Source organism: Pelodiscus sinensis, chromosome 3, assembly GCF_052426305.1.
Source record: "Pelodiscus sinensis isolate ZL-2025 chromosome 3, ASM5242630v1, whole genome shotgun sequence".
Classification (NCBI taxonomy): domain Eukaryota; kingdom Metazoa; phylum Chordata; order Testudines; family Trionychidae; genus Pelodiscus; species Pelodiscus sinensis.
The window spans coordinates 159712640-159734747 of NC_143054.1; the positions used below are offsets into that span (position 1 = coordinate 159712640).

The 22108-nt window shown below is 40.9% G+C and overlaps 1 protein-coding gene across 3 annotated transcripts in view; it reads right to left on the reverse strand.

Annotated features, from left to right (window-relative positions):
- LIN9 (lin-9 DREAM MuvB core complex component) overlaps nucleotides 1-21816 on the reverse strand; it is a 48623-nt gene extending 26807 nt beyond the window's left edge. The window contains exons 1-3 of one of the 3 annotated variants that reach the window (XM_075925303.2): nucleotides 21702-21816; nucleotides 2411-2443; nucleotides 480-574 (exon numbers count right to left, since the gene is read on the reverse strand). In XM_075925303.2, the coding sequence (XP_075781418.1) occupies nucleotides 480-574; nucleotides 2411-2443; nucleotides 21702-21759 (186 nt within the window). In that variant the 5' untranslated portion in view covers nucleotides 21760-21816. Of the gene's footprint in view, nucleotides 1-479; nucleotides 575-2410; nucleotides 2444-21250; nucleotides 21572-21701 lie in introns of those variants that run through there. The other 2 variants (XM_075925304.2, XM_075925302.2) reach the window with 2 other exon arrangements.
- Between the last annotated feature and the right edge of the window lie 292 nt (nucleotides 21817-22108).

Sequence of the window (22108 nt, forward strand, 5' to 3'; positions counted from 1 at the left end):
TTTCATAAAGGTAGTTTTGCTTTTTTGTTTTAAATGGCAGTTCTTTTTTGACTTGTTTAACTTCTCCTAAGATTCCCCACCAGAATGTTGCAGGAAACTCTACTTCTATGCATTCAATTTTATTAAAATATCCTCCATAAAAGGCACAATTGTGTACGTACATGACAGGATTTTTCCATCTTTTCCTAAAGCACCAGTAACCAGCCACTGCCAGAGGCAGAATATTGGACTAGGCAGTCCAGATGGTCTGATCAGGAGTGGCAATTCTTATGTCCTTTATAGTACAGACACAATAAACACATTCTATAACACACTTGTAAAAAAGTATCTTGAAACTGGATACCAATTTAACTTTCATATTTATTTATTTACAAAACATGTTTTCATTTCACATTAGAGTTGTGTAGACTGCTTTACTCAGAAAAGGATAGTCATTTAGATGATAATTAACTTTATTATCACAAGCATAAACTTCTTACCATTTCTACAGAAGTACCAGCGTTCTTGCTTTTCCAAATAGGCGTTTTCTGTAGAGAACTGTACTTTTCATTCCATGTGCTGGATAAACTTCCCTCTATCATGAACAGTCACATATTAACGCATTTTAAAAATCTAACTATTGTTGAAATCTCAGCAATATTCTCTCAAACACTACTTTAATGCATTTTTTCCTTCATGGTATGTAATGCCCTCTTAAAGGTAACAGCAAATGGGTTTAAAATTCCACTATCTTTAGCAAATTATGCTGAATGCTTTCACTAACCAGGATATAAGAGACTTTCAGACCTTTTCGTCCCACTACAATGCTTATAGCTCATGAAGTCCATTTTGGCCTAGCCATTTAGTTCCAACTCCCTTGTGACACCCATCTGGATAGCCAAGTTGCAGCTACATAGAACCACACTGTGCCAAGTTGCAGCTACCACTGAACCACATAAAGCCAGTTTATGCAGATACATCTTTTTTTTAAATTACATTTTACAAATAACTCTTGCCAAACTCTGAAGACTTTGGCTCAACAAAGGCACCAGTAACAGGAAGGAGAACCAGCCAGGCCCTTCTGCATCCCCACATGTATTGTTGATCATGCATCACTAGAAAAGGAGGAGTAAGATTCTAATTCATGTTCGTATATGCCACCACTCTTCTTAGGGGGCCAAAAAATAATCTTCCTAATCTTGGAAATTTTACCTATCCCACACAAGGAAACTGAGATCCAGGACATATATTCCTACACAGATGGTAGCTTTATAGAAAGATGCTTCTTCTTTGTATGTGACTATATTACCACTATTACCTCTTTTACATCAATGAGGACAGCATAATAGCTCCTGGAATATCAATTGCTAACTTTTGTTTTATTACTTACATTTCTATAGGACAGATAGGAACATTTATTTTTAAAGAAATATTTAGAATCCAGAGAATATTTCACTTCTGATTATAATAATTTTAAGACAAATAAATATTTGGACTGTAACTGACATTTTCCCTTTAAAGCTAAGCTCTTCCAGAAGATATCCAATCCAGAATTTATTTCTTCCACAGACAGTATTCCTACAAACATCAGGAATCCATTTTTGAATGTCAGTGTGAAATTAGTCTGCTTAGGCATTCAAATTGTCAGTAAAATACCTTTAATCTATGCTTGCAATAAAATGGTATTAGCAAAATTGTTTTTAAACGGTTTAGAACTTTTAGGCTACAAACATAATTTGCTTAAAATGACTTTTTACAAAATGTACTCTTGAGAAATGATTTTTGAATTGACATGTGCTGCACAATAAAACTGAGTGACCTAAATTGCATGCACCAAATTAAGACAGTTTAAAATTTGCTCAATAAACAGATTTTCTCTCCAATGTAAAAGCAAATTTCATAATACATAACAAAATTTCTGGCACTAGGCATTCTAAATCTTGATGCAGTATGTATGAATAGAATTTTTCTCCATTGTTAAAATAATATACGCAATAGCTCTGTTGCATTGGTCACTAGTTATTGGTAAAAGAAAGTGAGATGATAAATTTCCTTTAAAATATAAATTCAATCAAAAGTAGAATCCTCTCTCACCTCGAAGAAAGGAAAAAATACATCAAACTTCATGTCAAAGCTGATGCCTAGGCACTACTTAAAGTGTAAGCACCTATTTCAGAAATGGTACTCCAAAGGGTCTCATTCTCAAAAGCTGCAGCTCAAAAAAACTGCAATGTAAGTAGGCTGACTAGTGAATACCAAATTACAAATATCTAAAATAAAACAATTATGAGCATATATTTTATAAAAATCTATCTTTATAATATTCCTTTGGAGAGGCTTTCTGAAACCAGAAACTCTAGTTATGATCTGAAGTTAAATTACACCTCTCATTTATACCACACCTAAAGAAAATATTATATTTGTGTCTTACCTTTCAAGCTCACAAGTGCTTTAGCTGAAGAACCTGCAATTTATTAAAAAAAATTCCATATACATCATATTTTTCAAAGTTGGTTCACAACTGGTACAATAGTTTATATATCAATCATATTTTTCTTCAGAAATAGAAAATGGTTCTGAAATTAACCCTTTTCCCACTGAGTGGGTGATCCAGTAAGCTCTCTACAACACGATGTACACTATTGTGTGAAGCATGACCCAGTAAGCACTGAAAACATATTTACTAGTTTAATTATTCACTTTAATTTTACAACAGTGGTGGGCAACCTGTGGCCCACAGGCCACGTGCAGCCCATTTGGATTCTACCTGCAGCCCATGGACCCCAGGATTGCCCCCTTCCCCCCCTTTTTGCCTCTCATGCACTCGGGCACTGGAGCCTCACACTGCCTACTCTTCCTCCTCCCTCCCAGCACTTCTGGAGTACCATGAATACATTGATTAGTGCTCCATCCCCACTCTTCCCCATCCCTCCCAGAGCTCGAAAACTGTGTATAATCGGATTTGTGGTGCTCCAAAACTGCTGAGAGGGAGGGGGAGGAGCAGATAAGTGCAGGGCTCCAGTGTGCAAGAAGAGCAGGAGGGAGAAGAGTAGAGAGGGGATACACAGGCAATTTTGGATATTTTCATGAGGAAAGAAAAGTCAGTTCTCACACTCAATCAGTGTCATCTCTTTTCCAAATTTCTAGTCATTGCTCCAATACATGGAAGCACCAGAGTTTCTCAGTAAAATCATAGTATTTTTTTTTAATACTGGCAAAATGACATTTCATTCTAACCTAATTCTTGGAAATGGCTAAATCATTTTTGCTGAAACTTCTGCAAAAAAAATCAGCTTCAAGCCGACACTTGATATTGGAAATACCATTCAAATGGTTAAAGTCTGGCAAAGTTTAAACAACTGAAGACAGGTTTTTATAATGGAAACTGTTGGGCAACCTTTAACTTCAAGGATCTGAAAAGGTGTTATAAGGAAGAGGGAGAAAAATTGTTCTCCTGGGCCTCTAATAGAACAAGAAGCAATGGGCTTAAACTGCAGCAAGGGAGGCTCAGGTTGGACATTAGGAAAAACTTCCTGTCAGGTTGGTTAAACACTGGAATAAATTGCCTAGGGAGGTTGTGGAATCTCCATCACTGGAGATATTTAAGAGCGGGTTGGCTAGACACCTGTCAGGGATGATCTATTCTAGACAATGTTTGGTCCTCCCATGAAGGCAGGCGACTGGACTCGATGACCTCTCGAGGTCCCTTCCAGTTCTACTATTCTATGATTTTATTATTTAAACTATAGGCAGCACTGCCAACTCTGTCTTTTATAGGAAGGTGAACTAAAAGCTCAAAGAAACATAATGGTTAAAAAGCTCTCTCTCTATTATACAATTACTTTTCATTGTAGATTCCTCCCCTTCTCTCCTCGCTCCCCTTCCATCCACCACCCCAAATACAGATAGGAGGTGCAATATGGAGAATTTGCTGGGAGCAATCAATAACAGAGGAGACGTGTGAATCTCCATTCTTTTTCAGTTCTTAATTTTGAAGTTTATTCATAGTTTCATTCATGTTGGTTGCAGAGATGGATTCCAAAAAGGAATGGGCAGGTTCAGTGGAGGAATTTTGTGAAGTGGACAAGAAAAGGAAGAGGAAACAGGATTAATTTGTGGTCTCAGAGGAAGAGAATTTTTTTTACAACCTTTTCCAAACTGTCTCTATGTTACTTTAAGAGCAACAAGCCACTAGAGTGGAAAGTCCAAAGTATTTGAAGGAACTTGCGAATAAAATGGATGAGCTGCTAACAAATATAAGCAATCAAAATCAGTTACCATACTGCAGCATTCACACAGAAAAGGTAGATGTGACACTCCCATTTATCCTCTCTAACAACATGAAAACAAGCGAATGAACATTTCAAAAACTGAAACAGAATAAATTCAAACCAGATGAAATATTTTAATGAAAAGAAACCCAAGCTGCATAAATCACCTCTGGAACTCATTAGCACAATAAATCATACAATACTAGAACTAGGGATGTTAAATTTAGATTAATTAGCTAACTGAATAGTCGATTGGATTTCCATCAACTATTCAATTAGTCTATAAGGGTGCCTCTGCCTTTGAACTGTATCAAGAGCTCTGGTGGGCTCTTGCTACAGTTCAAAAGCAGAAGCCTTGCAGGGAGCGTGGGGCTTCCTTTTGAAAGGTACAAGAGCCCCAGTGGGGATCTTGTACCTTTCAAAAGGAAGCCCTGCAGGAAGCATGGGACCAGCAGGGGACCCCTCTCTGGCCCTGCACTCCCTGTGGTGCCTCAGCCTTTGAAACGTACAAGAGCCCTGGGTCACGTGCTTTTCAAAAGGAGAAGCCCCACAGGAAGCATGGGACCAGCGGGGGATACCTCTCTGGCCCCACACTCCCTGCAGCACCTGAGCCTTTTAAATGAGAGGGGCTCTTGTTCATTTCAAAAGCAGAATTGCAGCAGACGAGGTGCAAAAAGAGACTGTTCCAGTCCCCACTCACGCCATTTCTGCTGTGCCTCTATCTGTTCTGCCCCCCATGGACATGGTGATGGGTGGAACCGGCTTTTAACCTCTCCCCTCCTCCCCCCTGCACCGGCTCCGGCTCCCACCCCGATAGAGGCAGCAAAGGGGGTAGGGAAGTGACTAGTCACATCATTAGTTGACTATCCGATAAGTTTCTGCTTATTGGATAGTCAACTAGTCTTTTACATCCCTAACTAGAATTGGAAGGGCCCTCGAGAGGTCATCAAGTCCAGTTCCCTGCCCTCATGGCAGGACCAAGCACCATCTAGACAATCCCTGATATATGTTTGCCTAACCTGCTCTTAAATATCTCCAATGATGGTGAGTCCACAACCTCCCTAAGCAATTTATTCCAGCGTTTAATCATCCTGACAGTTAGGAAGTTTTTTCTAATGTCCAACCTAAACCTCCCTTGCTTCTATTTAAGCACTCCATTGCTTCTTGTCCTATCATCAGACATTAAGGAGAAGATTTTTTTTCTCCCTCCTCCTTGTAACATCCTTTTAGGCACTTGAAAGCTGCTAGCATGTCCACTCTCAGTCTTTTCTTTTCCAAACTAAATAAAACCAGTTCTTTCAGTCTTCCTTCATAGGTCATGTTTTCTAGTCCTTTAATCATTTTGTTGCTCATCTCTGGACACTCTGCAATTTCTCCACATCTTTCCTGAAATGTGGTACCCAGAACTGGACACAATACTTCAGTTGAGACCTAATTAGCGCAGAGTAGAGCGGAAGAACTACTTCTCATGTCTTGCTTACAACACTCCTGTTAATGCATCCCAGAATGATGTTTGCTTTTTTTGCAAAAGTGTCACACTGTTGATTCATATTTAGCTTATGGTTCACTATGACCAGTAGATACCTTTGTGTAGTACTCCTTCCTAGACATTCACTCCCCATTTTGAATGCTTAAAACTAATTGGTCCTTCCTAAGTGGAGTAGCTTGTATTTGTCCTTGTTGAACTTCATCCTATTTATCTCAGACCATTTCTTCAGTAGGGATGTGAATGTTTAATTGGTTAAAGGTGAGGCTTTCCACTTAAGGTTAACCGGTGGGGGCTGGGACAGTCCCTCGCCTGCCAGAAGCCAGGGGCTGCTCCAGCCCCGTGGGGGAGGAGCAGACTGCTGTGGACAAGGGCTGCTCTGGCATCTGGAGCAGCCCCTGTCTGCGGCGAACCCTCCGCAGGCAGGGGCTGCTCTGGTGTCCAGTGTAGCCTCTGTCTACAGTGGGCGTGGGCATCACACAAGTAGGGGCTAAACTGGACTAGCTGGAACAGGCTCCCCCATCTGCCCTTTAATCGCTTAACCACTTAAATAATATGTTAAGCGGCTAACAATACATTTAACTGGTTAACCAATTAAACAGGATTTTACATCCCTATTTTCCAGTTTGTCCAGATCATTTTGAAATATGACCTCATCCTTCATATGCAACCCCTCCTAGCTTGGTATCATCTGCAAATCTTATAAGCGTACTCTCTATGCCATCATCTAAATTGTTGACGAAGATATTGAACAGAACCAGTCCCAAAATGGATCCCTGCATAACTCCACTTATTATGCCCTTCCAGCATGACTGTGAACCATGGATAACTACTCTCTGAGAAGGGTTATCCAACTGGTTATGCATCCATCTGAGGTCAAGAAGTTGCAGAATTTCCTCCTTTTGATATAAAGCTGAATAAAGCAGGTTTATAAAATGAAGCAGATGTGATTTAATACCAGTGATTTGGAGGCTTTGAAATATAATGTTCTACCTATACCCATGTGAAACAAATGAGTGCATCTGAAGTTTAAATTAACCATTTTCACAGATGGCCCTACATATTTATTAAAAATAAAATACTTACAAGTACTTGTTTAAACGTCGTTTTGAGGTACGTCTAGTGCTCTAAACTCTCTATTATTTGTAATACCTGAGCCTTTGAAAATAAACTTTTAACAACTGCCGCTCTTCCTTGTTTAGGTAACATGTGCGCACACATGTGTACAAAATCAAAAAAGGGGTATAATCATACAGAGCCAAAACTAAGGTTGTCTGCACCTGGAGCAAGCTACTGAACTCCCCTCCCCGCCCCCCCAAAATGATAAAATTCTTAATTTCTTGTATTAATTTTATTCATTGCATATATATTGACATTGCAAATAGATGATAGTAAAGATATAAATGAAATCATATTTTAACTTTCTAATTTTTAATTTTGTGCCTCTAAATGTACTGTGCCTGGGGCGAGTGCCAGCTCTGTAATCATATTGTTACAGCTCTGTAATCATATAGTACATTATTCAGATGAGTGACAGAAGGATGCAAAGCCTTTCCCTTCTAGGTTGCTATCCTGTTTGAATCCAGCCCTAACCAGCAGTGACTTAGAACTGATTACATTAAAACTTTCAAATATAAATAGTTCAAAGAAAGAGTTAGAAAACCATGGTTATGCTTGTACCGGCATAGATAGAAGCAAAAGTTATTATAATTTGATGGCTGTACAGTAACCACCTTTAGCTAGGTGATGTCATCTCAGTTATTACTTGTATATACTTCAGATGACCATTTCTTCAAACAAACATCACCATCAATACTAACTTTTGGATAACCTCAGTAGAGATACCAAGCCTGCATAGACCTGGAAACTGAACTACGATCTCAGCCAGAACTGGCTGAGAGACATGGAGGGAAGGGAGGAGCCTATGTGCTGCTACCTGTGGTGTATCTATGTGGAGAACGAATAAGACTATCTCACCACCACAAGGAAAAAAGCAATAAAATTCACTGTAGTGGAAAAAAAACAACCAGAAGTTGACAGTACACAACTTTCTTGTTTATGCATTGCATTACAGAAATGCCATCAGAACAGTTCACTGCTCTGGGAACAGCCTGGTTACTTTGTGTCTGTTACTCAAAGTCAGAAGAGAAAGCAATAACTGCATTAAAACAAGTTTTACATAGGCTCTTCAAATACAGTATCTTTTAAAATTATTTGATAGAGGTATGGCTGATCAAAAAATATTTATGTAGAGTCTGCACATTCACAATCAATCAATGTATACATACACCAAATGTTAATAAAATTAATCAACATATTAATAATAGCATGCAAGGGATTGTAATTGCTTTCTTAACAACCATTTACTAATATATTAACAAGAACTGGAACAAAAATTACTTGGCACTACCCCCCCAATATTGTCTTAAATTCTCCTAAATAAAATTACACAATTATAAAAGCGGAACATAGTAAAATTGTACTTATTTTTGTAGCACCTGCCCCCTTGGCAGAAATGCCTCATACTTTATCATAGCACTAAGTGTTTTTTTTCCTGAACTCCCACAGTTTACAGTCAAGATACTACAACTCGGTTGTAAGTATACGTAAGCAGTATTTTACAAATTAGTCCTGCTAGCACTAGCAGCATAAAGAAAAGGGTGTAGCAATCAAACTAAAGAGTAGTTATTTTTCATCTTTTTTCTCAAAAGGCTAAAAACTGATGCAAAATCATCAACCCTTTACCTCAGAGTTCCAAAATTACCAAGGTATAAAAGGAAAACAAATGCATTCATTTAGTAAAATTAGTACAATAATTCCCTGGGAAACAGCCATATTATTCATACAATGCAGTCTTAAATATACAAATCCAATGACTGTTATAACTGAAATACTTTTACTGATACAGATCAGAATCTTTATGGAGGTATAATCATGGCCCTTTATATTCTGTGATTCTTCACTATGGGACTTGCCATTGATTCTACCTCTTGTCACAGAAAATGTGTTCCACATTCTCAGTTTTCATTAAAAAAATTATTCTAGCCCTCCAAGCTGTGAAGCCTTGAAAATATTAAATGAGTATAAACTGCTGAAATGTTGTCTTCCTGAGTCTGCAGACAACTGAACCAACGAATCAGATGTGTGATTTTTTCTATAATAATTTCAATGGGATGTTAAATCTGAAATCTAAATATAATAGTTTGACTACTTCACCTATGATATTTTTAACACAAGGAAATGCCTGTGTTCATCCTACAATTTCAAAATGCCCCCAACCCACATATCTCCAGCCTTTAGGAGTCTGAAGTAGGGATGTTAAATATTGATTAACTAATCGAATAGTCGATGGAATTTCCATTGACTTTTCAATTAGTCAATAAGGACTAGCACATGTTCTGCATTTCAAAGATTGAAACGCTGCATGGAGCCCGGGGCCAGCAGGGAGTACCCAGCTGACCCCAGGCTCCATGCAGGCGCTTCTGCTTTGAAATGTACAAGAGTCCCTCCCTAACCCCAGGCTCCACACAGCATTCCAATCTTTGTATATTTCAAAGAGAAAGTGCTGCTGCTGCTGGCCCCTGGTCCATCCCACAGAGCTGGGGGAAACCAGCTTTTAAGCTGGCTCCCCCCAGCATCTTCCTCTTTCCCCCCAAGGCAGCAAGGGGTGGGAAGAGACTAGTCGACCAATGTGTTGACTAGTCGCTTACATCCCTAGTCTAAAGTGTTTCCTGCCCAGTTGCCCCAGCCCCCTAACAAATTCTAGAATGCAATTAGACATTGCCAAGATAAAAACCTTTGGCATATTAAAAACTGAAAAATGTGAGGACCATGTGTAATAAATTGAATTTATCAGATAAATAATAGGGTTACCAGCAGTCTTTAATGCAACATTTAAACACATTTGTCCACTAAAATGAAACTGCAGCATAATTTTTCATCTCTAGCAAAAACCAGTAATCATGAAGTAGAAGTTTGGTCCATCTTGCTACAGAGACCAAGGTGTTTGACAACTTATTTACAAAACTCACAAGTGTAAATCCTAAAAAAAGCTAACAAAATGTGATATCCCTGAAAATGCACTTGGCTTAATGGGTTATGCAGAAGACCAAAAGCATGGGGGTCCTATATTCTACTCCTAACTGTCATTGACTAGCTAATCTGCTGCACTACTATAGCAATTTACAGCAATAATTTGTAGGTATTGTTACTCCCATTATACAGATTGAGAATATGAAGCTCAGAAAGGTTAAACGAAATCCCCAGCGTTATGCATCAAATCAGTGTCAGAACCAGGACTTCAATGTCCATTTCTTCACCTCCAGTCCCATACTTAATTCACAAAAAAAGTAAAGTTAGTAACACTTAACATACCAGCCAACAAAATCCAAAAGTACACAGAAAATAGTTAAGAAAAAAGCCTCCTGTGTTTTTTGTCATCTTCATATTGCCTATAACCCTGTTAATAACATATTCTAACATTATATGAAGCTTTCACTTTCATTTCCAATAGATACTGAAAAGCAATATATATTCCAACTTCAAACTTGCACTCTAACGCAAAACTTTAATGGTGACCTCAGCACTATAAATAATACCTATATCATATAGACATTATATTAACTTGCCAAATACGTGGAATGTGCAAGTCAGGTGTGCCAATCTATTCACATAATATATACATCAATTGCCAATAAGGTTTGTGGAAGTCTGATGAAGTACAGATACATACTGTTTTTAGTATATGTTGGAGATGGATGTGACAGTCTTATGAAGTGTCAAACTATGTTAATGACAAGGTTGTAGGCAGTATAAAGATGGCAAGGAATACAGGAACATTTCCCTTACTTTCAAACTATTAAGGTTTTGGATGGAGGGCGTGAGTCCTGATGCAACTTTATCTGTCCACTAAAAGTAGTTTTTATTTGTGGTAGTTTCCTAGGTTTTTTTTAAAAAAACACTGAGTGTACTTCTACACAGCAGCATTATTTTGGAATAAATAACTTAGTGCGCATCTACACTACAAGCCTTTATTCCGAAATAATGTCAAACTGGAGGATTCTTATTTCGACTGATGGTAACCCTCATTTCACAAGGAAATAGGAAAGCCGAAGAAAGAGTATTCTCCCTTCAACTTCCTACTGTATAGACAGCACCAAAAGCCAAATTAAGCTATTTCAACTTACACTACACAATTGACATAGCTGAAGTTGTGTATCTTAATTCAATCTTAGCCCTGCCGTGTAGACATACCTACAGTAGATAGCACCTACGGGTCAGGGAGAAGGAGAGTCGTGACCACTGCATAGCCCTTCCTATCTGTAATTACCATTCTGAGGGTGCAAGAGGCTGTAACAAGACTTAGGAAAGATCTCATAGACTCATAGACTTTAAGGTCAGAAGGGACCATTATGATCATCTAGTCTGACCCCCTGCACAGTGCAGGCCACAAAATCTCACCCACCCCTCCTAGAATAATCCTCTCACCTATATCTCAGATATTGAAGCCTTCAAATACTTTGAAGACCCCAAGATGCAGAGAATCCTCTAGCTGTGATCTGTACCCCATGCTACAGAGGAAGGCGAAAAACCTCCAGGGCCTCTGCCAATCTACCCTGGAGGAAAATTCCTTCCTGACCCCAAATATGGCGATCAGCTAAACCCTGAGCATGTGGGCAAGACTCATCAGCCAGACACCCAGAAAGTTCTCTATAGTAACTCCTATCATCCCTCCATTGACCTATTTCCCACTGATAATGAATGGTCAATTAGTTACCAAGATCATGTTATCTCATCAAACCATCCCCTTCATAAACCCATCTAGTTTAATCTTGAAACCAGATAGATCTTTTGCCCCCACTACTTCCCTTGGAAGGCCGTTCCAGAACTTCACTCCTCTAATGGTTAGAAACCTTCGTCTAATCTCAAGTCTAAACTTCCTACTAGCCTACTTATATCCATTTGTTCTTGTGTCCACATTGGTATTAAACTTAAATAATTCCTCTCCCTCCCTGGTATTTATCCCTCTAATATATTTAAAAAGTGCAATCATGTCCCCCCTCAGCCTTCTTTTGGTTAAAGTAAACAAGCCAAGCTCCTTGAGTCTCCTTTCATAAGACAGGTTTTCCATTCCTCGGATCATCCTAGTGGCCCTTCTTTGTCCCTGTTCCAGTTTGAATTCATCCTTCTTAAACATGGGAGACCAGAACTGCACACAGTATTCCAAATGGGGTCTCACCAATGCCTTGTATAATGGGACTAACACCTCCTTATCCCTACTGGAAATACCTCGCCTAATACATCCCAAGATCGTATTAGCCTTTTTCACAGCCATGTCACAATGGCGGCTCATAGTCATTCTATAATCAACCAGGACTCCGAGGTCCTTCTCCTCCTCCGTTACTTCCAACTGATGTGTCCCCAGCTTATAACTAAAATTCTTGTTATTAATCCCTAAATGCATAACCTTACACTTCTCACTATTAAATTTCATCCTATTGCTATCACTCCAATTTACAAGATCATCCAGATCTTCCTGTATGATATCCCAATCCTTTTCTGAATTGGCAATAGCTCCCAACTTTGTGTCATCTGCAAATTTTATTAGGACACTTCCACTTTTGGTGCCAAGATCAGCAATAAAAAGATTAAATAAAATTGGCCCCAAAACTGATCCCTGAGGAACTCCGCTGGTAACCTTCCTCCAACCTGACAGTTTACCTTTCCGTATGACCCGCTGTAGTCTCCCCTTTAACCAGTTGCTTATCCACCTCTCAACTTTCATATTAATCCCTATCTTTTCCAATTTAACCAATAATTCCCCATGTGATACTGTATCAAATGCCTTACTAAAGTCGAGGTAGATTAGATCCACTGCATTTCCATTATCTAAGAAATCTGTTACTTTCTCAAAAAAGGAGATCAGGTTGGTTTGGCACGATCTACCTTTTGTAAAACCATGTTGTAATTTGTCCCAATTGCCATTAGCCTCAATGTATCTATCTACTTTCTCCTTCAAAATTTTTTCCAGGATCTTACATGCTACAGATGTCAAACTAACATGCCTATAGTTACCCGGGTCGCTTTTTTTCCCTTTCTTAAAAATCGGAACTATATTAGCAATTCTCCAGTCAAATGGTACAACCCCTGAGTTTAGAGATTTATTAAAAAATTTTGCTAATGGACTTGCAAGTTCATGTGCCAGTTCCTTTAATATTCTTGGATGAAGACCATCTGGGCCCCCCAATTTACTCCCATTAAGCTGTTCAAGTTTGGCTTTCACCTCGGATATGGTAATATCTACCTCCTTATCCTCAGTCCCATTTGTTAACTTACCATTATCCCTAACATCTTCATTAGCCTCATTAAAGACTGAAGCAAAGTATTTGTTCAAATATTGGGCCATTCCTAGATTATCCTTAACCTCCACTCCATCCTTAGTAATTAGTGGTCCTACTTCTTCTTTTTTTGTTTTTTTCCTATTTATATGGCTATAAAATCTTTTACTATTGGTTTTAATTCCCTTTGCAAGGTCCAACTCTACCTGACTTTTAGCCTCTCTCACTTTATCCCTACATGCTCTAACCTCAATAAGGTAGCTTTCTTTACTGATCCCTCCCATTTTCCACTCCTTATATGCTTTCTGCTTTTTCTTAATCACCTCTCTGAGATGCTTGCTCATCCAGCTTGGTCTAACACACCTGCCTATAAATTTTTTCCCTTTTCTAGGGATACAGGCTTCTGACAGCTTCTGCAACTTTAACTTAACATAATTCCAGGCCTCCTCCACTTTAAGATCCATAATTTCTTTAGTCCAATCAACTTCCCTAACGAATTTCCTTAATTTACTAAAGTTAGCCCTTTTGAAATCAAAAACCCTAGTCTCAGATTTATTTTTGTTTATCCTTCCATTTAATTTAAACTGAATTAGCTCATGATCACTCGAGCCAAGGTTGTCTCCTACAACCATTTCATCTATGAGGTCCTCGCTACTCACCAAAACCAAATCTAAAATAGCATCCCCTCTTGTTGGTTCAGCAACTACTTGATGAAGGAATTCATCAGCTATCACATCTAGGAAAATCTGAGCCCTATTACTATTACTAGCACTTGTTCTCCAGTCTATATCTGGAAAGTTGAAATCTCCCATAATTACACAGTCTCCATGAGTATTTACTTCATTAAAAACATTAAAGAGGTCTCTATCCATATCCAAAGTGGATCCTGGTGGTCTATAACACACCCCAAGCACTATCCCAGGGGAGGATCTGATAGTTTTCTTCCCCAATGTGATTTTTGCCCAAACGGACTCTGTCTTCTCCATTCCATCACTTTTTATTTCTTTACAATCTACCTCATCTTTGATATACAATGCGACTCCACCACCTTTACCCTTATTTCTGTCTTTCCTAAACAGCACATACCTTTCAATACCTGTACTTCAGTCATGCCTAGTATTCCACCATGTTTCTGTTATTCCTATAATATCTGGTTTCACTTCCTGGACCAATAGCTCTAGTTCCTCCTTTTTGTTACCTAGGCTCCTCGCATTGGTGTACAAACATCTTAATTTTTGCTGTTTGGCCTCATTCACATTCTTTACCCAATTTGGCACAGATGTTATACCTCCAATATGACCTATTAGACTAGTATCCACCCCACCCTTCCTCATGTTCATTCTCCTACCCCCAGCTATATCCTTTCTTACTTCGTTTTCCTCCCTCTCAGTGTTAAAATCTGGCGTAGCGATTACCTTGGCATCTCCCAACCATCTCCCTCAAATTCCTAGTTTAAAGCTCTCTTAATAAGTTGAGCCAACCTCCATCCTAGAAGTCTATTTCCCTCCCTACTTAGGTGAAGTCCATCTCTAGAGAACAGTCCTCTGTCCATAAATGCCTCCCAGTGACCATACATCCCAAAGCCCTCCTTATAGCACCACTGCCTAAGCCATCTATTGATCATCATAATCCTGTCACATCTTTGTTGCCCTTCTCTAGGAACAGGCAGAATTCCACTAAAGATCACCTGAGCCTCAATTTCCTTGAGCATCCTCCCCAGCCTAGCATAGTCTCCCTTAATTCGTTCCAGCGAGAATCTAGCCGTATCATTTGTTCCTACATGAAGGATGATCAATGGATTCCTTCCTGCTCCCTTAATAATTCTCTTCAACCTCAGTTCCACATCTCGTATCTTAGCACCTGGCAGACAGCACACCCTTCTATTCTCTGGATCAGCTCTGGTTACAGGCCTATCTATTCTTTTCAATAAGGAGATCTATCCTTCTCTTATAATCATTTTACTTCTGTTAAAAAGTAAGTATACCAAGGGCAACCCTCCATATTTTATTTAGTAGTGGCCATAAAACCAAACAGCTGGAATGAATTTCTATGAAGGTGTTTGTACCAATACATACTCCCTGAAACACACTTTAGCCTCTCATGGACTTCTGGAAATTAGATAAATTCAGGAGCTGCTGCAGAAACTGGTCTGCCTCCTGTACTTCTCCCTCACTTGTCCCCAGCCCTAACACTATAAAAGCATAATTCTCCATCTTCTAACCTGCTCATATATGACAGCTACCACTTTGGCTGACATCAGAGATTAACTAAAAACTTCCAGAGCTAAAAGCATGAGTTTTCACAGCTTGTGCTAAAGGAGCCATGCTTTCAAGTTGAGAGCTGTCACTGGTTCTCATCCCATGTGAATTACATACAAAGGGGAAGGATCTCTCTCTCTCTCTCTCTCTCTCTCTCTCTCTCTCACACACACACACACACACACACACAAATCAATAATGATAATACTTATATCAAAAGATTTCTGGGTCATTCAAAAGTGTCAGGAAGTTTGGATTTGGCCCACAGTCCACTTATCTCTGAACCCTGGGTTACATGAACAGAATATGTGATAAAATTACCGAAATTAAGTGGAGTGCAGGATCTGGTCCAAGAGGTAAATATAACTGGACTGCTTGGAAATAGTGACCATAATGTAATAAAATGTAACATCCCCGTGGTGGGAAAAACATTGTGGCATTTAATTTCAGAAAGGGGAACTACACAAAAATGAAGAGGTTAGTTAAACAAAAATTAAAAGGTACAGTGACAAAATTAAAATCCTTGCAAGCTGCATGGAAACTTTTCAAAGACACCATAATAGAAGCTCAATTTCAATGTATACCCCTAATTAAAAAAAACACAGTAAGAGAACCAAAAAAGTGCATTCATGGTTTAACAACCAAGTAAAAGAAGCAGTGAGAGATAAAAAGACATCTTTTAAAAAGTGGAAATCAAATCCCAATGAGGAAAATAGAAAGGAGCATAAATTCTGTCAAATTAAGAAAATATAAGAAGAAAAGCCAAAGAGGATTTTGAAGAACAGCTAGCCAAAAACTCAAAAAGTAATAGCAAAATGTTTTTAAGTACATCAGAAGCAGGAAGCCTGCTAAGCAACCAGTGGAGACCTTGGATGAACGAGATACGAAAGGAGCACTCAAAGATGTTAAAGACATTGTGGAGAAGCTTGATGAATTCTTTGCTTCAGTCTTCACAGCTGAGGATGTTAGAGAGATTCCCAAAGCTGAGCCATTCTTTTTAGGTGACAAATCTGAGGAATTGTCCCAAATTGAGCTGTCATTAGAGAAGGTTTTGGAACAAACTGGTAAGCTTAACAGTAACAAGTCACTGGGACTAGATGACACTCACCCAAGAGTTCCAAAATAACTAAAATGTGAAATTGCGGAACTATTAACTGCGGTTAATAACCTATCCTTTATATCAGCTTCCGTACCTAATGATTGGAAGATAGCTAACGTGATGCCAATATTTAAAAAAGGGCTCTAGAGGTGATCCTGGCAATTACATACAGGCAAGTCAAACGTCAGTACCAAGCAAATTAGTTGAAACTATAGTAAATAATAAAATTGTCAGACACATGGATGGGCATGGTTTGTTGGGGAAAGCTCAACGTGGTTTCTGTGAAGGGAAATTATGCCTTACTAATCTGTTAGAATTCTTTGAGGGGGGTCAACAAACATGTGGACAAGAGGGATCCAGTAGTAGAGTATACTTAGATTTGCAGACAGCCTTTGTCAAGGTCCCTCAACAAGGGACAAGGCTTTTAGTAAAGTATGTTGTCATGGGATAAGAAGCAAGGTCCTTTCATGGACTGATAACTAGTTAAGAGACAGGAAACAAAAGGTAGGAATAAATGGCAAGTTTTCAGAATGGAGAGAAGTAACTAGTGGTGTCTCCCAAGCGTCTGTCCTGGGACTAATAATACTGAACTTATTTGCAGATACCAAACTGCTCAAGATAGTTAAGACCAAAGCAGACTGTGAAGAGCTTCAAAAGTATCTCACAAAACTAGGTGATTGGGCAACAAAATGACAAATGAAATTTAATGTTGATAAATGTAAAGCAATACACATCGGAAATAATAATCCCAACTATATATACACAACATGATGGGGACTAATTTGGCTACAACTACTCAAGAGAGAGATCCTGGAGTCATTGTGGATAGTTCTCTGAAAACATCCACTCAGTGTGCAGCGGCAGTCAAAAAGCAAATAGAATATTAGGGAATTATTTTAAAAGGGATAGAGAAAAAGAGAATATCTTATTACCTTTATATAAAACCATGGTACGCCCACATCTTGAATAGTGCATACAGATGTGGTCGCCTCATCTCAAGAAAGATATATCGGCATTGGAAAAGGTTCAGAAAAGGGCAATAAAAATGATTAGGGGTTTGGAACAGGTCCCATATGAAGAGAGATTAAAAAGACTGGGACTATTCTGCTTACAAAAGAGGAGGCTGGGGGAGGGGGGGTATGATAGTGGACTATAAAATCACAATTGGTGAGGAAAAAGTGAGTAAGGAAAAGTTATTTAACTTATTCCCACAACATAAGAACTAGGGGTCAACAAGTGAAATTAATAGGCAGCAGATTTAAAACAAAGGAAAGGAAGTTTTTCTTCACACAGTACAGAGTCAACCTGTGGAACTCCTTGCCAGAGGATGTTGTGAAGACTGGGACTTTAACAGGACTCAAAAAAGAGCTAGATAAATCCATGGAGGTTAGGTCCATCAATGGCTATTAGCTAGGATGGATAGAAATGGTGTCCCTAGCCTCTGTTTCGCTGAAAATGGATGATAGGACAGGGATCGCGTGATGATTATCTGTTCTGTTCACTCCCTCTGGGGCATCTGGTATTGGCCACTGTCAGCAGATAGGATACTGGGCTAGATGGACCATTGGTCTGACCCAATATGGCTGTTCTTATGTATTTTGGCAATTTACACTCTAATTTACAGATTATCATAATTCTTAATCAGTTTTAAAGAGGTCTTTGTACTGTGTGAATAATATACAACTATGCCATCTAGGGATGTTAAATCGCATTTAATCAGCTAACAGAGTAGTCAATTAGTTGATGGGGGGTGGGAGAGGACTGCAGAGCCGCAACAGAGCTAGCTCCTAGAGCAGGAGCTAACCCTGTTGCAGCTCTGCCCTTTAAATGTATTAAGAGTCCCCAGACTCTTAAAAGATTTTAAAAGGCAGAGGCGTAGCAGGTGGACCGGATGTGAGCTGGGAATCAGCTGATTCCCGGCTTGCGTTTGGTCCCAGACGCTGCACCTCTGCTTTTTAAATGTATTAAGAGCTACTAGTCTCTTAATACATTTAAAAGGCAGAGGAGCAGTAGGGGGAGACCAGACACGAGCTGGGAATCAGCATATTTCCAGCTTTTATGATTGCTGCCTCTCTTTAATAGAGGCAAGAGAGAAGGGGAAAGTGACTAGTCGAGTCACTACTCAACCACCCGATAATCATACGCATATCAGATAGTCGATTAGTTGCTTACATCCCTAATGCCATCCTTACAAAGGTGAGCAGCAGCATTCAAATGCCTTGACCTTGTGATCCTCAGCTCAGAACTTTAATATTTCAGATACTGGAGTAATTACCAAATGGCAGAGGAGTGTGATTTATATTAGTTAGAAATAGGATAAGCAAAGTTGGAAAAGTCAATCAGGAAGGTATGTGGTGTAGCAGATAATGACTTAAGTTTGCCAAGTTGGAGGTGTGTGTTCCATTCCTGACTGCCTATAGTAACCTTCATAAGATGTATCTTTTCAGATAGGGGAACTAGACTTTGAACAGCATATTAAAGGTGAGATTATATATTTTTACAGTTGCCTAATATTTTTATATTGTTTTCTATCCCATGGGTTCTCAATCTGAAGGTCACGAACATCCATCTTTTCTTCTGGCTTAAAGGGAGGAGGGTCCCATACTTTTTCTGTTGTAACAAAAGACCCCAGTAAGGGAAAGACTGAAAATCATTGCTCTACCTTTGTAATCCAATCTAAGTTTTTGCTTATTTAGTTGAGCATCAAGCAGTTTATCAGGCTGTTCTAAATGAAACCATTTAGGTTTTTCCTTGTTATTGTTACAGTTCATTTAGAATCCATTAGTTCAAATGGTTATTTTGAATGTACATTCCTTGTACTTGTGACAATCAGCTAGCTTGTTGCCCAATGCTTCTTTGCCATTGCTATTCTCCCAGACTACGTCTACATTGGCAAGATTTTGCACAAATACTTTTAATGAAAGTTTTTCCGTTAAAGTATTTGCGCAAGAGAGCGTCTACATTGGCATGTGCTTTTGCGCAAGAGATGTGCTTTTGTGCAAAAGCATCCATGCCAGTGTAGACGCTCTCTTGCGCAAGAAAACTCCGATGGCCATTTTAGCAATTGGGCTTCCTTGTGCAAGAAATTCATGTTGCCTGTCTACACTGGCCTCTTGCGCAAGAACACTTGTGCAAGAGGGCTTATTCCTGAGTGGGAGGGTCATAGTTCTTGCACAAGAAGCACTGATTTCTTACATTAGAACATCAGTGTTCTTGCATAAGAACTCCTCGTCAGTGTAGACAGGCAGCATGTTTTTGTGCAGCAAAATCATGCCAATGTAGACACAGCCCAACTGCTTTCTGCTTCTGATATAAAGAATTTCTTGTTTATATATTTGATTTGCATTTCAAATTCTCACATAGCCCTCAGTTTAAATTTTATACTTCATGTGCTCTATCATATGCTCCTTTTTAATGGATAAACTTTGTAGAGACTTAATATGTTTTAGCTGGAATAAGCTATTGTGTATTTTAAATTAGCCCTATCATTTTTTTCTGTGCCTTGCTGCGTTAGTGTTAATTTGTACATTTATGTATGGTATGCATGTCTATATAGCTTGCATTACTCCTACGAAAGAGTAATGCAATGAATGAATGAATCTATTTTTCTGTATCTGTAGTTTTGTTTGGCCACAGTATGTATCTGCAGCAGTGCTGTAACCACATTGGGCCCAGGATATAGAGAGACAGGATGGGAAGAGGAAGGTAATACCGTTCATTTTCATTGATTTGAAACACAAGATTTTGAGCTAACATGGCAGTCTTCTGCACAGTAACAGAGCTCTTCTTTCCAACACAAGTTAGTACAATAAAATATATTATCTAAGTGACATTACCTCCCATACACATGATCTACTCAGTCAGACTTGCTGGGTATCAACCTTCTTGTACGTTCATTTATGTGTCTGCATACAGTGCATGCTTGTGTCTTTGTATATAGACTGTGGGTCTTCATAGCACCTTTATTGTGTTTAGTTTGCATCTATCCCCTAGATCCAGTGTCTGTTCCCGAGTAGCATGTGTATCCTCATTCTTGGATGCCCCTGGATGCAATTTGCATGTCTCAATGACCTCCATTTCTCTGGTGCCTCTGTCAGACAGCATTTAGAGTATGTTTGTGTGTCCACCCCCGAAATTCCCTGGAGCATTTTAGTGTTCTCCACCCCCCAGCACAGTATGCATGTTATGTCCCACCCATAAGCCTGCTCGGGGCGCAGGGCACTACCCTGTGTAACCCTCTCCCCCAGAGCATTAGTTCCTCCTCATGGACAGGGCACAGCACTAACCTGTACCTCTCCCCCCTGTATTAATGGCACGTCCTATGCAGGGCACTCCCTGTGCCCGCTTTCCCCTGCGCTGCAATGTTTGAGGGCCCACCCGCACTGCAGCGCACCCCCATGCGCCGGGGCAGGATCGGTGCTCGCAGCTGTACGGCGCCTCCCTATCTCTGTTGACAGGCAGCGCCCTGGCCCGAGTGCGGGCCCGTCCCTGGCCCGGGTGCGGCCGTGGCCCCGGCCTGTCAGGCTGCGCCGAACTCGGGGTGCAAGTCTCCTCCCGGCGCCACCCGCCGTGGGGAACCCGCGGGTCTCCGGGCCCGGCTCCGGGGCGGCCCCTCCGCCTGCGCGGGGTAGGGGGTGGCGGGACGTGGGGGGGGGGCGGCTCCAGAGGAAGAGGAGGAGACTCGGGTCCGGCCCCGCGCAGCGCCCGCCGCGGCCAGGCCGGACGCGGGGAAGGCAGCCCGGCGGGGGACGAGCTGGTCCCCGACGCTGCGGGGCGCCGCGGGCAGGGGGCGCCGGCCGGGGGCGCGGGGCGCTACTCACTCTCGTCGGGCAGCTGATCCAGCTCCGCCATCTTGAACGAGCCGCGCCGCTTTTTCAAAGGCTGCCTGGCGCGGTGCATTGTGGGGAGGGGTCTGGGCCGTGCGCGAGGCGGCGCTGGCGAACCCGGCTCGCGCTGCTGCCGCCGCCCGGGCTGCTCGAACGCTGCGAGGAGCGCTCGTGCTGCCGGCCGGGATGCAGCAGCGGCGGAGGCGGCGCGCGGGGACACAAAAGGGCTGGGAGGGGCTCGAGGAGCAGCGGAGACAGCTACGGCAGCCCCGGGGGGCTCCTGCTTCCCGGCAGCGAGCAGCGGTCTCAGCCTGAGCGCGCCACCGCAACTGCAGGGCTCCTCTCAGCCCGCGGTATTTGCATGCACCGTCCTTCTCCCTCGCTTCGCAATTTGCTGGGGTCTGTGCCTCACCCCCGCGCGCCGTTTGCTGTAGAGGGAGGCTACCTGGGAGCAGGAGCCGGTTTTCATACTGTTCCCGCAAAGGAGCCACTGTGCTGACCATCCTCCTACTTGTGCTCTAGCTTTGTAAACAAGGAATTCTACCTCCTCTCCCAACTCCTCCCCCCCCCATCTTGGCTGCCTCCCCTTGGCTGAGGGAGCCGTTGGCGTGAGGCTGCCCACTGATGCAAAACACGCAATTGTTGGTGGTTTGCTCAATAATACCCTCAAGTGTCCTGCTCCGCGATGCAGCACTTCAGGCGCAACTGCATCGATTTCATAGAATACTGGAAAGGATCTGGCAAGGTCAAAAAGAAACATTTAATTGTCAGAAAGTGAGAGTAGCCATAAAGGAGCCCCTAAGGCAGTGGGTCTTAAACTTTTTGGCGATGGACCACCTGGCTTACTGCAAA